Source organism: Corvus brachyrhynchos, unplaced genomic scaffold (genome assembly GCF_000691975.1).
Source record: "Corvus brachyrhynchos isolate BGI_N302 unplaced genomic scaffold, ASM69197v1 scaffold136, whole genome shotgun sequence".
Lineage (NCBI taxonomy): Eukaryota > Metazoa > Chordata > Aves > Passeriformes > Corvidae > Corvus > Corvus brachyrhynchos.
Window position 1 is genome coordinate 9,089,275 of NW_008239080.1, and position 15,503 is coordinate 9,104,777.

At 34.1% G+C, this 15,503-nt stretch overlaps 1 protein-coding gene across 1 annotated transcript in view; it reads left to right on the top strand.

The window, feature by feature from the left end:
* Positions 1-15,503, top strand: part of CSMD1 (CUB and Sushi multiple domains 1) — a 1,107,925-nt gene that overhangs the window by 989,065 nt on the left and 103,357 nt on the right. The window contains exons 42-46 of the mRNA XM_017739215.1: positions 4,937-5,125; positions 10,215-10,392; positions 12,332-12,477; positions 13,868-13,948; positions 14,094-14,207. Of these exons, the coding sequence (XP_017594704.1) occupies positions 4,937-5,125; positions 10,215-10,392; positions 12,332-12,477; positions 13,868-13,948; positions 14,094-14,207 (708 nt within the window). The remainder of the gene's footprint in view (positions 1-4,936; positions 5,126-10,214; positions 10,393-12,331; positions 12,478-13,867; positions 13,949-14,093; positions 14,208-15,503) is intronic.

Here is a 15,503-nt window from a genome sequence, read left to right on the forward strand (position 1 = left end):
ACATTTTACCAAGGCCTTTATTGAGAAGGGTCAGCAGAAGACAGTAGATTTAGATTGGGCGTAAGGAACGTAAGATGAGGCTGGTGAGACACTGAAACAAGAAAAGCTGTGAATGCCCCATCCCTGGAGGTCTTCAAAGTCAGGCTAGATGGCACTTTTAAAAATGTGATCTACTGAAGTATGTCCATGCCAATGGCAGGGAAGTTGGAACTAGATCAACTTTAAAGGACCCTTCCAACAAAACCCATGGTAGGCTAGTCTAGTCTAAGAAGTGGAATTTTTTACTGAGTCTCTAGTTATACACACCATGATACTGGAGGAATGTACAATAAGCCTAAATGGAAGTTTTAAGTGAGCTATTTGTGAGCTCTCCTAGCATTTGAGTGATTGCATGCTCAATTCCCTGCTAATACCATTTTTCTGTAAAGCAGTTATTTCCATGTTTAAGTGTTACAGAAGTATGTGGCGCTTGAAAAGCAGTAAGTCACCCTAGTGTTTATGTAAGATAGAAAATACATTTGAACCATCACAACAAGATAGCAGACAATCAATTATATTTCCTTTGTGACTTACAATCTTTTTTTATCAGCGGAAAATATACTGCACAAAGAAATGACAAATGTTTATATAATTTTAAATTTCAAGTATTTGACTGCTGCCAGCATTGGAATGAAATCTTTTTCTCAGATTTCCTTTACATTTTATTTCAGGCTCTCACTAGAGTTTTTGTGTGCAGTGAAATGGAATCTCAGTTTGTAAAGCTCAGAACCAAACAAATCTTTGGGCATGACACTCATAAAAAGAGCTTTCTATTGCAAGGTGTGACATCAGAATTTCTTGGCAGTATTTGTTAGTCATGAGTACTGAGTAATGAATTGCTCTGTTAAATCACGTGTTATTGCATATATCAAAAAGACAAAGAAGAATATAATTCAAATTTATACTAAAACTATAAAGCATGTTTCTTGAGTGGCCTGTAAATCATGATATAATAGTCACATGGATCACCTGACCAATAATTTATGAGTCATCTATAGGATTCATACCAGAAAACACAAGTAGAGTATCTCAAAGTTTTATACCTTATTTTTTAAAATAACAAATAACAAAACAAACAATTGTACTCTGCTCACATGCAAGTGCTTTCACCCCTAACTGACTGAATTTCAAATTTATGGTGATCTGCTTTAGGTACAGGTTCTACTCTTACTGAAACATATTCTAGAACAAACCCCAAAAATTTCTGTATGTGTTTTGTTTGCCTTATTTACAACAGGCAAAAAGCATAGGCATTTCTGAATAAACAGTGACTAGAATTTTCAAAGGTAGGTTTTGGTTTTTCATTTATAATCCAAATGACTGTAAGGGATGCTGTCTACAAATCTATGGGATCTGATGGGATTCTTCATCCAAGAATTCTCAAAGGGCTGGCTGATGTCATTGCAAAATATCTCTCAATGATTTTTGAGCAGTCTTGGGAATCTGGAGAGGTCCCAGCTGACTGGAAGCTGGTGAACATTGTCCCAGTTTTCAAGAAGGGCAAGAAGGAGGACCCCAGAAACTACAGGTCTGTCACTCTCACTTCAGTGCCTGGTAGAATTATGGAGAAGGTTATCCTGGAAGGTATCAAAAAGCACCAGAAAGACAACGCAGTCATTGGTCACAGCCAGCATGGCTTCATGAGAGGAAAGTCCTGCTTATCAAACCTGGTTTCATTTTATGACAAGGTAACTCACCTAGTGGATCAAGGGAAGCTGGTTTATGAGATCTATTTGGATTTCAGCAAAGCTTTTGATGCTCTCACAGGATCCTTCTGGACAAAATGTTGAGCACACAGCTGGATAAACACATCATGTCATGGGTGAGCAACTGACTCATGGGTCAGGCACAAAGGGTGACAGTGGCTGGGGTGACATCAGACTGGTGATCGGTCACTAGTGGAATGCCACAGGGCTCCATCTCAGGGCCTGTGCTCTTCTACATCTTTGTGAATGACCTGGATGCAGGACTGGAAGGGATACTGAGCAAGTTTGCAGATAAAAAAGAACTGGGAGGAGTTGTTGGCTCCCTCCAGGGCAGGAAGGCCCTGCAGAGAGACCTCAGAAAATTAGAGGATTGGGCAATCACCAACCATATGAAGTTCAACAAAGCAAAGTGCTGGGTTCTGCACCTGGGATGCATCAACCCTGGATATACAGACAGACTGGGCAATGAGATGCTGGAAAGCAGTGCCATGGAAAGGGACCTGAGGGTTCTGGTCAATGGCAAGTTGAATATGAGTGACCCTGGCAGCCAGGAGGGCCAGCCATGTCCTGGGAGGCATCAGGCACAGCATCACCAGCCAGGCAAGGGAGGGGATTTTCCTGCTCTACTCTGCTCTGCTCTGGGCGGCCTCACCTCGAGTCCTGAGGGCAGTTTTGGTCACTGCAATATTAGACAGATATTAAACTATTAGAGAGAGTCCAGAGGAGGACAACAAAGATGGTGAAGAGCCTTTAGGGGAAGTGGTATGAGGAGCTTCTGAGGCCCCTTGGTCTATTCAGCCTGGAGAAGAGGAGACAGAGGGAGACCCCATTGCAGTCTACAATTTCTTCACCACCTGCTGGCTGATGCCAGAACCACCTCCCTGAACCCAGATCAGCCACCCCTCCGGGTAACTACTCCCAGTTTATGTACCAGGCACAATGTTCTATGGTGTGGAACACCCTTTGGTCAGTTCAGGTCACCTGTCCCAGCTATGCTCCCTCCCATTTTGTTTATCAATTTTTTGCATACCACCTCACTGGCAGAGCATGAGACAAATTTAAAAAACTGAGAAGAAATAAACTATTCCCTGACAGAAACCAGGACAATATCCACCTCTTATTCCATATCGTTTTTGTCAAGCCAAATTTCAATACTCCCCAATATCCATCACCTTCCCTGTTTATCTCTTTGACACATATACATCGTGATCACTTCCTTAGTCTATGGAACACCTCTGTCAAATCTCTCAGTATTTCCTCTCTCACCTGAGTTGTTTCTGTATTACCTTTTTATGTAGATCTATGAGAGAGGGTTTTTTTTTCTGAAATTGATTTTTAGCACTAGCTGCAAAAATTCTGCAACTGCATTAAGTACTTTCAAAACATAATCTATGAATACTATCTCATAACAAGTTAACCAATAGGGAAGGATGGTTTTCATGTGTATTCATATCCTCAAAAGCTTCTACAATCAAAGTTTAAAAATTCCAGTACTTACTGTCATTGTTCCAAAACACTGTTGTTGTAACTGTTGGGCAATGTAGTGCTGCACCTTTAAAAAAAAAAATTTGTGAGATCCCCTGACCTTCTGGAATAATTTTCTTTTCTATTTTTAAATGATTTGCTAAATAGATTTTTAAATATAGTTTAATATTTCAGTCTTAATAAGTTCTGTACTCTTAAATAATATTTCTAGTACTCTATTTTGCATAAAGATTTTGATAATAATAATATTATCTGTATTAGTACTACACAAATGATAGTAGGAGTAATAATAAAATTAAAAATTAATGAGCTATTACTAGATTTAGCACAAAATTTAATGAACCACAATTTAGGGAAAATAAACCTTTTTGTATTTCCTTTCAGTAGCAGTTAATTTTTTTTCCTTGGTTTTGAATTTCTTTTCTTAATTTTTTGTTATTTGAGAGAAGGGGGATCTGATTTTTTAGAGAATTTCGGAGTATTTCTAGTACCTCTAAATGTTTTCCAATTTTTTAGTGTTACAAACACTGAATTCTGGATTCACTGAAGGAATTAGGGAAGAGAAGAAGGCTGTCTCAAATAAATCTTCTCTTTATTGCATAGGATGACTGTAATTAGCAATGACTAAAAAACTTACTGACAGTAGCTGTACTTCAGTGAAGCATTTAAGTACAAACTTCACTTTAAGTAAGCATTTAAGCATATCTGAGGTATATGTTTAGCTTAATCTTGCTGAAATGGCTTGTTTAAATAATCTATTTCAGAATAATAGATATTCACTTATAGGATGAATATGTTCATATTGTAAAGATTAACTTCAAAAAAAAAACCCAAAATAGTTTGTTCAAGAATATGTTCGTCATATTCTCTTGCGGCATTTTTAGAGCTTGGACTTAACAACACGTGAATATAGAGCACACTGGTATTACTATTCTTGTTTGAACTTTCTTCTGACAGTAGTATTCCTTAACTGAAAATTGAATGTTCAGGGAGAGCAGGGCACTCATCTCTTTAACGCTTATTTCTTAAATGACAATTACTTACTATCTTATCTATGTGAAGTTGTTTGCAAATGATTCTGCATAACATTTTTATAAAGCAGTCTTGTTTTTGCTTCATATGGAACTGCTTACATTATCTTTATATCTTAGTAAATATTATTAATGAAAGCGCCTTCTGAATTTTCATCACACTGACTTTTATGAATTAAATGTGTTTCATTGGATAATATTTTGATGTCTTTGGTAACACAGAACCCAACATGAAATATGAGGAATCATTAAAGCAATTTTTTGCATGGTGATATATCTAAAAGTACCTTTTCCCTTCATAGATATTTGTGTAATTTTTTTTAGATCTTTATGGTGCTCTGTCGTGTTAAAGTAATTCATTAATTCTTTTCATTTTTTTTTTGTTCATGTGATTTTTTGGGCATAGTTCAATATATATTAAAAATCCAATGGATTGTGAAAATCTTATCTTTTATAAAATTTTAAGTAATGGATGACTTTGTTGTACATTACCAAAATATTTTTGTATGGTCCCAGTGGATGATTTATTTCTTGTTACATGTTAATCAATGAATTACTGGAGCTTGGCATTCCAGTGTTTACCTATTATTGAATGTATTACAGATTTTATATTAATGTGTGCTTCCTGTGTTGAGAGCTGATGAGGCAATAAAAAGTACTTCTGTTCTCTTACAGCTTACGAGTTACAGAACTGCCCCGATCCTCCTCCTTTTTTGAATGGATATATAGTCAACTCAGATTACAGTGTGGGACAGTCAGTATCATTTGAATGCTATCCTGGATATGTTTTGAGGGGGCAGCCTGTTCTCACTTGTCAACATGGAATCAACAGAAATTGGAACTATCATTTCCCCAGATGTGAAGGTAACTTTCTGGTAGTACCTTTGCTTCAGAACTCACAGTACTTTATGATTTTTGTTTACTTGTTTGTGTGCATATAAATAATGCAGCTGTTGCTGAAGAACGGTGCCTTTCTTGTAATCTGTAGTGTAAGCAGATAAAGGCAGAATATTGTCTGCTTTAATAAATCATAAATGTTTTATGAATCATGTTCCTTGGCAGTGATTTATTGTTCCTATTAATATCTGTCAGTTGTATTGATTATGCCAATTCATGATACAACCAGAAATTATCTTAAACTCAGTGTGAAGGACTATTTCAAGAAGATACTTTTATTCAAAAGCAGTTGGTTATGGAGACAACTTTATCAATGTTTTGGAAGAAAATACAAAGTTATTAGTGCTAAAAGTTCAATATAAACAAATACATAATATTTTTCTTCATGTTAAAAATATTGTAAAGTTTTAAAATATCCGTGAAAATTACATAAAAGTGTAAAGTGTTAATACTCAGTGTTTTTAGAATTTGTTAGAAACCTAGCCAAAGTTCAACACCTCTTATTTTTATAAAGATCATCCACCTCTTCCTTTCTTCCTAATCCTAAACTAAGCTTTTTTGGGACAGATGCCTTAGCCTGATTTTTATTACTTTCAGAGCAATTTTGTGGTGATGTACCTGCGGTGACTTATTGTCCCCCTTTTCTCACTAATAAAGCCTTGAAGGAAATTTTTCAGCTAAAGAAAGAGTATCTTTAAAAATCCTTATAATGGCTTAGGAATTTATTTTAATAATTTTAAAATACTAATTATATCTGTGTATTTTACAACTAAGACATTTCAATGGAAAAACATAATTTTCAATAAGGTTAGCAGCAATCTATCTATGATACATCTAGCAGACAGCAAACACAAAATGGCACTTCTAATTGTTTTAAGTATATATAGTCTATATAATATAAATATATACATTATATATATAGTATATGGTATACTATATATAGTTATACATATATACAAAATGTATACTATGTATATATATACTATATAGTGTATATATATTATATATATATCTACATCTACACTATATGGACATTTACATATAGGATAAGTAGGAGCATGAGTAAAAGTTGCTAAAAGAAATTTTAAGTATCCCAGATGTTTCTACTATATGTCAAATTATTATATATGTTTTAAAAATACAGCAATTCATCAGCTTGGGGTTTTTTTGGTTGGTTGGGTTAGGTTTTTTTGGTTTTTTTTTTGTTTAGGATAGGGCTATCTTGCACAGTTTTATGAACACTAAAAAAATAACTCTATATCTCTCTGACTTTCAATCATGTATTGTTTCTGATTAGCACCAGTATTCATTAAAACTGTGGGAAAAATTTGAATATGATCATATGAATATGAATAAAGACTCTCTTCTGATGAAAACATAATTAAAGTTAAATGGATTAAAGTAATAAACTGGTATACTTCATAATACTGGTTTCAGTTCACAGAGGTCTTAAAACAAAGGAAAGCACAATAACTATTCTATTTCTGGTACCTTTAAAAATATCATATGAACTTGTTGGATTATTTCCCATGACAATTAAATCATATAGAAAACAAAAAAATCACATATATTCAGTTGTATTTTCTTACCCTAAAAGAGATCAAATATATTTCATTCTACATGTGAGAATAGCACTGGGTTTCCTCTGGTTTGACCATGATTACAAACAGGTTTGGTATTGGGAGAGTATGTTTTCATGTGATCTAACACAAAATCAAGATATCTTTGGAATTGTAAAAGCACCTTAGAATAATCCATAATATTCTTGAGTAGTGATATAGATGGAGCACCAAAGGGCATATCAGCATTCTATCATTTCTTATTCCTTTTTACTCCCCAGAGAAACATGTTTCCTAAAATACATGAAGGTGTATATTAGGAGAAGTTCAGATTTTTTTATGTAAGTCAGCATTTTCTGTTTTCTTAGATGAAACAAGAGTAAATAAGATATATTCAGTCTGAAATGACATGCAGGAAGTGAAATAATTAGTTTTTAATGACATGAAGACAAAGTCATTCTTACTTTTCCCTGTCCCCTCATCCAGATTGTTTTAATTCAGTGGTTTTATCTTCATTTTCTAACTCAGAGAAGGCATTCCTCTCTTACTGACATTTCTGTAATTCACAATGTACATTTGGCCTGATTCCTGTGCATGTGAATCCTATCTTCCAAGCCTACCCACAGTCATCTACATCTCCTCCACACAGCTGAGGCCTGAATGCATGCAACTCTATTGTGTGTGCAGTCGTGTAGATATATAGCTACCATTTCTGAACAAACAGCAGGTTGCTTTGTGTTTTGACTGAGCATGAAGAGTTTTCTGTCTCACTTAGCACACTACTTGCTTTGTGGAAAATTAGTCTGTGTGCATGAAAACTCCACCTAGTACTGCTGAAATTATTATTATGACATATAAATGTTTGGGTTTTTTCTATAGGGAAAACAAATTGTTACTCTGATTGTTGTAATTTGAGAATGGGTCTAAGAGAGAAATCAGCAAAAGAATTAAATCTTTTTTCTAGCTATGACCAGTATTCTTAGAAGTTTGAATCAAAAACTTTCTATAGAAGATTGCACATACTTCTAAAGGCTGAGAATCCATATATGGGAGAAAATTATATTAATTTCTGCTCAAGTAATTATAGTAGAATCTTGTCATATAGTCATGCTCTAAGACCTTACTCCTGTGCAGTAAAGTTGTCGTAGTGATTTATCATAGATGTCTTGGTATAACGCATGTAATTGTCAGTAAATGACTAACTAGGTTTGTGGATCTTTGGATGGAGTTTTAAAACCATTTACTGTCTTTCCATGCACAGTGATGTGTCTGCAATTAGGTATGAATGGGCATGAGAACACATAGTATGGAATTCATTCATTTATAAATCAACATGTGGTCTACTGTTAGAATTTGCAAGTTTAGAAGACTTGATTATACGCTTACCCATTTCAAAAATCTATTTCTTCATGCCTGTCAGTCAAAGTGTAACATAACAACATCATTAATTTAGAGTGATTTGTTTATTCAAACTGAAGCTGTTTTTATCTTGAGTGAAATGTAACCTGTTATTTCTGTTTAATTTTATGTTTTCTGTGATTTTCACATATCTTTGGAGAAAGCCTAGTAACAGCTGGGTGTATTACCTATTCTACTAGAGTTTTGTTACCCGTGACACTTTTTTTCTGACACAATTTATAGATCTTTCATGGCTAACAATCATATAAGAGGGATTAGACTGTCTTTACTGAGATACAATCAATCTGCATTCCTTCTTGAGTATTAGAGAATAATGAAGGGAAAATAAAAAATGAATGCAATCATTAACACGATTAATCTGTCAAAAATATAGTAAACTCAAAATATATTTAAATATAAATATACTTCAATATACAAAATATAATTCAATCAAAAAAATCCTTTATGTTAATTAGAAAGTAATATTAGTCTCAGGAATTTTCTTTCCATGTAGTAAACATAATTGTCAAGGCAGTCTTAGTTGTAAACATGGAATACTGGAGAGAGAACAGAGTAGATTTCTGAGACCAGACAATGTGACCATGGCATGAATGTAGGGGCTTAGGAAACAGTAAAAATTGGGCTTAAGTCACATTTTCGTCAGAACTCCTAGAGCTGATAGACAGTGTCAGATGCCCTTGGCCTCTACATGCAACCAGGAATCAGACAGATAGAACCAACCCTTCATTTTCCTTAGCTGGTTTCCTTTGTTGGCCACTAAAGGTTCGTGGTTCAGGAGCAGGTGCTATTCTGTTCACAGAATCACAGAATCACAAACTGGGTCAGGTTGGAAGGCATCACAGTGGGTCCTCTTGCCCAACCTCCTGCTCAAGAAGAATCATCCTATAGCACATGGCACAGGACTGTGTCCAGACAGAAAACATGCTAAATGCATCATACAAGTTAGTACTGATATGGATGAAGAAAGTGAAGCAGTTAAAGCCTCCTTAGCCTGTCCTTTAAATCCAGTGATTATTAAAAGAACTTCTCCAAAAAAGGCTACTCATCAACTAGACAGGTGACCTTCTACCACAACGGTATAGCAGCTTTAAACCATACAGAAAATTACATCCTTCCACAATTTCTCAGTCCTTCCTTTTTCCCTTTTCCTTTCCTATTTTCTCCTTTTTCCTTCTATCAATTTTTTCTCTTTTTCTTTTCCATCACTTGTTAAGTTGAAAAAGAAATGAAGAGGGTCTGAAGAAGAGTCACAGGAACCCTGAAAATAATAACATAAGCTTAATAGTAAGAGTTAATGAGAAATGTTCTAGAGCAAGACTGAGTGCCCATAAATGAGATTAAAGTCTCGCTGTAATGAGTGAGACTCATTAATTTGCACTAATGGCTGTATGTCTACTTGGATACATGCTTTCATCCATATTCAGTCACTTCCAAACTGAGACTGAAAAGAGCACATTACCACATATTTGCTACCGTTGAATAAAGTCAGCCTTTTCATAGCTTTGATTTGGCTACAGACTTCATTCAGCAAGTGTGCACAAATTTGTATCTGTATCTTCATTTTACTTGTCATAAGGATAATTAGCATACAATCTTCAAATGGATCACCATTAAAAATTACTCAAAATGTCAGAAATAAAGCATAATGGTTTTGGACTAGTGAAAGAACAATCAGCCTATTTTTTTTTCAGAATTGTATTTCAGTTCAGTTCGAGTTCAGTTGGATGGAAACATGCAAGACCTGTTTATTTATTTGGTCTTTAATCTTGAATACCAGCAAAAGGTGCCCCTTTTTAAATGGTGTGCAGACTAAGTTTCAAGAATTATACCCCAAAAAAAAAATATTCCCAGTAGATTTTGATGGATTTTAAGAAATGAAACCTAAAAGACATCAGCATAAATTATTCTTAGAAATGTCAATATTTCTTTGAGAAGCAACCAACCAAGGAAAAGGCTGTCTTTAACACTTAGGTTGCCTTGTCTTGTGGAGCTTTAAGAATTTGGTAGCATTTTGATATTCCATTTGTAACATGAAAAACTTTTCTACTACTAATGTTACTCATTTGTTTTCTTTTCAGCTCCTTGCGGCTATAATGTAACTGCTCAGAATGGTACAGTTTATTCTCCAGGATTTCCAGATGAATACCCAAATTCCAAGGACTGTACTTGGTTAATTGTTGTACCTCCAGGCCATGGGATTTATATCAACTTTACCTTACTTCAGACTGAACCTGTGAATGACTACATTGCAGTATGGTATGCATTTTTTTGAAGTAATAGTGATTTTTTTCTGATTGATTTATCAAGTCTCACTGTCCCAAGCTACAGATTTTCTTAGTAGTGGTCTTTAGGTTGTTATACGTGCTGAAGAGCAGCATAAAACAGCTTCTAAGATTATCTGAAAAAAAAAAAAATTATCACTGTCTGAACTCTTAAAGAGTACTGTTCCAAAAGTATTTAGAAGCTCAAATTCAGTTATCAATCAGATCTTGTTTGATGTCTCTCTTTTCTAAGTGGAGGCCATGTAAGGTCAAAGTGATGTAATAACCTACACTATGTTGAATTACATGTTCCCATGAATATACAGGCAATATATGTTAGTTTTTGCAAAACTTTCTGACATCTTTAGACATTAACTAATTTAGGCATTAAGTAAGATTTTCTTAAGTTTTCTAAATATTTCAATATGCCTGATAGACATATTTTTTATATTTTCTAACCCAGAATTTCAGGCCTTGTATCTCCATGTCTTTAAGCTTCATATTGTAGGTTCCTCTTCTCTGAATCTGTGTTTCTTTCCACCAGAACCCATTCAACTTGTGACCTCAGCTGAAGGAAGAGGATTTAGAGCTGTCTAAATTCTTGTATAGGAATTTACTGCACTCAAGAGCAGGCTTAGATAATGCCAAAGGTGGTGGACATGTCATCTCTGCCTAACCCTGGTCCTTACACCACATACTGTGCAAAGTGACTTCTCATACATGCTACAGATAGTTCAGGAAAAGTTTGCACAGAATATACGATGTAACTTATTCCTGTGTGAGTCAGCTGCTCTGATCTCCCAGCTAGTCCACTATTCCTATAGCTAGTGGTGAGGTTTTTTCAGACAGGTATTTCATAGAAATGCAGAACTGTTTCTGAACAGCCATTTGGTTGCCTCTGGTATTTGCATTACCTGTAAACACGAGTGTGAAATACATGATCGATTGTCTTCTCTGGCATGTTATATATATATAATGCTTGACCTTGACTTTTTAATGATAAAACTGAGATGAATAAATATTCCTCTGAAAGACAGTGAAAAGTCAAAAGCTAACAGCTTTCAGAGACATTCTAGATTATCTCAAGCCTTCTAAAATAACATATCACAAAGGCTTTTTCATTTCGTTTAGATTTGTTACATGTAATATACAAAATAACCAGAAATAGGTGCTGTAGAGCTCAAAAAATACTTCCGGGATAAAAGCAGGGAGTTTTGTTTATTTATTCATTCACTGTTCATTCATTTATTGTTCAGGCCTAAATGTTCTATATTATGATACTGGAAATGAATGAAGCCTCATGTTACTGGAGTATATTTATTTTTGGGTATCCTATCCTACTGCTGAGAAACACAAAACACAAACATTTTTTCTGGTTTTTTCCCCTCTCTTTTTTTTTTCCTTAGGACATACCTTTGAATCTTTGGAACTGCTTTAAAAGGCAGAGTAACTTGCAATTTCCACAACTCTGTTTTAACCATGAGTTGAAGACTTGTAGCACCTGGGTCAAAATGCTAGAAATATGATAGCATTACAAGTCTTCTAGTTTTTGGTTTTTCTTCATCTGATGTGTACATGAAAATTTTTCGATAGCATTACAAGTCTTGTAGTTTTTGGTTTTTTCTTCATCTGATGTGTACATGAAAATTTTTGGCAGAAACACACGTTGAAAATTTCCTGCCACTACTAGATTTCTTGCCCATGTATATATAAGAACTTTTGCAAAGTAGCCTGGTCTCTAAAAAAATGTAATTGTTTGAAGTTAGAAAGAGTATTCTTTGTTGCTAGAAATAAAAAGAGGAGAAACTCATTTTAAATCATTAGGGAAAATATTTTTTCCAAAAATTTAAACTGCTCTCCAGAGAAAGAGACTGTTAATTTGAATGTTAAGAACATTAGTTTTTCAGCTGACTTTTTTATGTTTCACATTCCAGGGATGGTCCTGACCATAATTCACCTCAGCTAGGAGTTTTCAGTGGGAACACAGCTCTGGAAACAGCTTACAGTTCTACCAATCAAGTCCTCCTCAAATTTCACAGTGACTTTTCAACAGGAGGATTCTTTGTCCTCAATTTTCATGGTCAGTTTTCTTTATATAATTAATATCTAGTTACCACAATCATTTAGTGAATTTTAAAAATAGTTCTTAAATTTGTGGTTTACTGATTTACCAGGACTCATAGATTTGCTGCCTTTTTTTTTTTTCCTAATAACTGTACATATGAGTTTTTTTAAATTACATATTAAAAAAATCCTAAGAATGTTAATTTGGGGCTTTTAATAAACTGTTTATCTTTAATGTTAACCATGGCCATCTAATATTGACCTTTTACTCTTTTAATTACTTTTACCCTTTTAATTACTTTTACCTATTTATTCAGTAAGATTTAACTTTCTTTACCAAAATTATTCTCCAGCTGACCATGCTTAGGGCTCATGGTCAGAAAAGTTTCTGGGATGCTATGGCAGGGTTGAGCAATAGCATAAAGACTGATATGCAGCAAAATATTTTGTTCATAGTTACATTCAGGGCTAAAGGTGGTGCAAATTAGGTGTTTAACTCAGAAGTGAAAAGCTGAACCATAACTCTAGTTCTATTTCAGACTAAGTCACCCAAAAAATATATATTGAATGGAAGATTATTAGCCTTCTGGACTGTAAATTAAAAATATACAATTAATAATTCACAAAGACTGACGTAAATGTCACAGAAAGAGAGCACCTGAAGATACATGTTTGCATGGGGAAGTCTATGTGAAATTGTTACTCAGAATCTGAAATGCTCTCCTTGTCTGTACTTTTCTCCTTAAAAGAGGTCATGATGCATGGTCACCCACTGCCCTTAACCTGAGAAGCAAAAACTAAAGTGGATAGGACTATCAAGTTGCCCAGAGAATTTCGTTCTGACAGTAACTTAGTTCCATGAAGGGGAGAGTTTTTCCTTAGTATATGCACACAATCTTTCTTTTTCTTTTGAATTTTTTAATCCAGAAGTGGCTTCTTCAACTGTTGTAGGCATTCTACTCCATTTTAGAAGCAACCATTTCAGTGGTCGCCTTCTTTATGAGATCACTCACAATTTATTGAAACAGATTTGAAAAGCAGACGAGACTTTGTTTAAAGAGTCATAGAATCATAGAATGTTTTAAATTTAAAGTTTCCTTAAAGATCATCTTGTTCCAATCACCCTGCCATGGACAGGAACATCTTCCACTAGACCAGGTTTCTCCAAACTTTATCCAACCTAGACTTGTATAATTCCTGGGATCCACAACTTCTCTCAGCAACCTGTTCCAGTACCTCACCATGCTCATGTCATGTAATGACATTTAACTTGGAAAATGTTGTAACTGAGAGACCATGAGGTTCAGTGCAGCTCTGGAAATTTGGGAGGTGTGAATATGAAATGAATTTTTTGTAAAATACGTCTTAACACACCAGTATTTAATTTTTTTCACTTAAATTTGCAGCTTATCAGCTCAGGAAGTGCCAGCCTCCACCCACAGTTCCACATGCAGATTTGTTCACAGAAGATGATGACTTTGAAATAGGTAAAAAGAGAGTATTTCTTTCTCTGTGTTCTGTTTCCCTTGAATTCTAGTTAAACTAAGCTATTTCATCTTCCACCTGATATTTTGATATACTTCTGTTTGAAGGATTTTTTGAGGCTTAACTTTTTTTCAATACTTTTTTCAGGAGATTTTGTGAAGTACAGGTGCCATCCTGGTTTCACCCTTGTTGGACAAGATATATTAACCTGCAAACTGAATGCACAGTTGCAGTTTGAAGGATCTTCTCCATCCTGTGAAGGTAAATATATACTTGCATGGTGTGTATATCATTAATATGCATCCTACATAAAGCATCAAAATTTTAGGCACTATCTTCTCGTTGGTGTTTAAAAGAAAATTTTCCATTTACTTCTTTAATATCTAAGAAATGCACATGTTTTTATATATTGGGCCCTAAGAATTTTAGACAGAAATTTTATTCTTTAGAACCAATGAGAAGTGGTTTTAACTATTTGTCTCCACCATTACTGAAACAATGATTTCTAAAATAATTTTTTAAAATATTTTATATTGCTTCATATCAAACCAAAGATTTGTTTTTACTTTTGAAGAATACTAAAAATATGAGTTTAAATTAATATTTCAAAATAAAATAAGAAATCGTTCTCTGTGCTTGAAAAATACGGTGATGTTTTATAACAAAGTCACAAGAAAAAGCTGTTCTAAAATAATCTTTCACCTATTCATATTGTGTTCATAATTACAGCATTTCCAACAAGGAACTAAAAAAATTAATATGAATGATGCTTAGATATGCATTTATATATAATTTCTTCATCTTCATGGAAAAGAAGTTTATCTTGGAAATTTGTATTCAGTCTTCCAAGTTTCATTTTCCAAAATATGTTTTTTGGGGTTTTTTTTCTTCATTTTGTTTCATTTTCTTAAATAGTGGATGACAAAAATGTTTTGAAATGTGGAAAAATTGATCAAGAAAGCATCTGTAGAATTTTTGTTCTGAAGTACCTCAAAATTTTGGGGGAAAAAGTTACTGATAAGATGCTATCATTAAAATTTAAGGAAATCAAAAAGTGAACAGAAGTTCTCATATTCAGTATTTTGTATTATCCAGGTTTAGTTTTCATCTATAATATGCAATTGAGGATGGGGCATCTTCTATATCATGAGGTAAAAATATCCATATGCACAAGAGGTAGTGCTGGAAGCACAACAATTGTGACACTTTAATAATAGTTGTATGTGTATCTTCCTTTCTGTTACCCTGGTTCTCTATTTCCATTATTTAAAAATTAATAAAAGATTCATAATACAAACTGTATTAGTTTATTGATGCTGTGTTACGATCTGGTTTAAACCCAGAAAAGCAAAGAAAGCTAAGTCTTTGAGCATAAACTGGAAAGAACTTAGAAGGTTCAAAATATTCCCAGAAACGAGATTAAAACCAAATGAGATTAAATATTGTTGCCAAAAAAAGGATGTATTTTATTTAATAGTAGAGAGGCAAAGAGAAGGGAAGAGAGAAAGAGAGAAAGAAAGAAAGAAAGAAAAAGAAAGAAAGAAAGAAAGAAAGAGA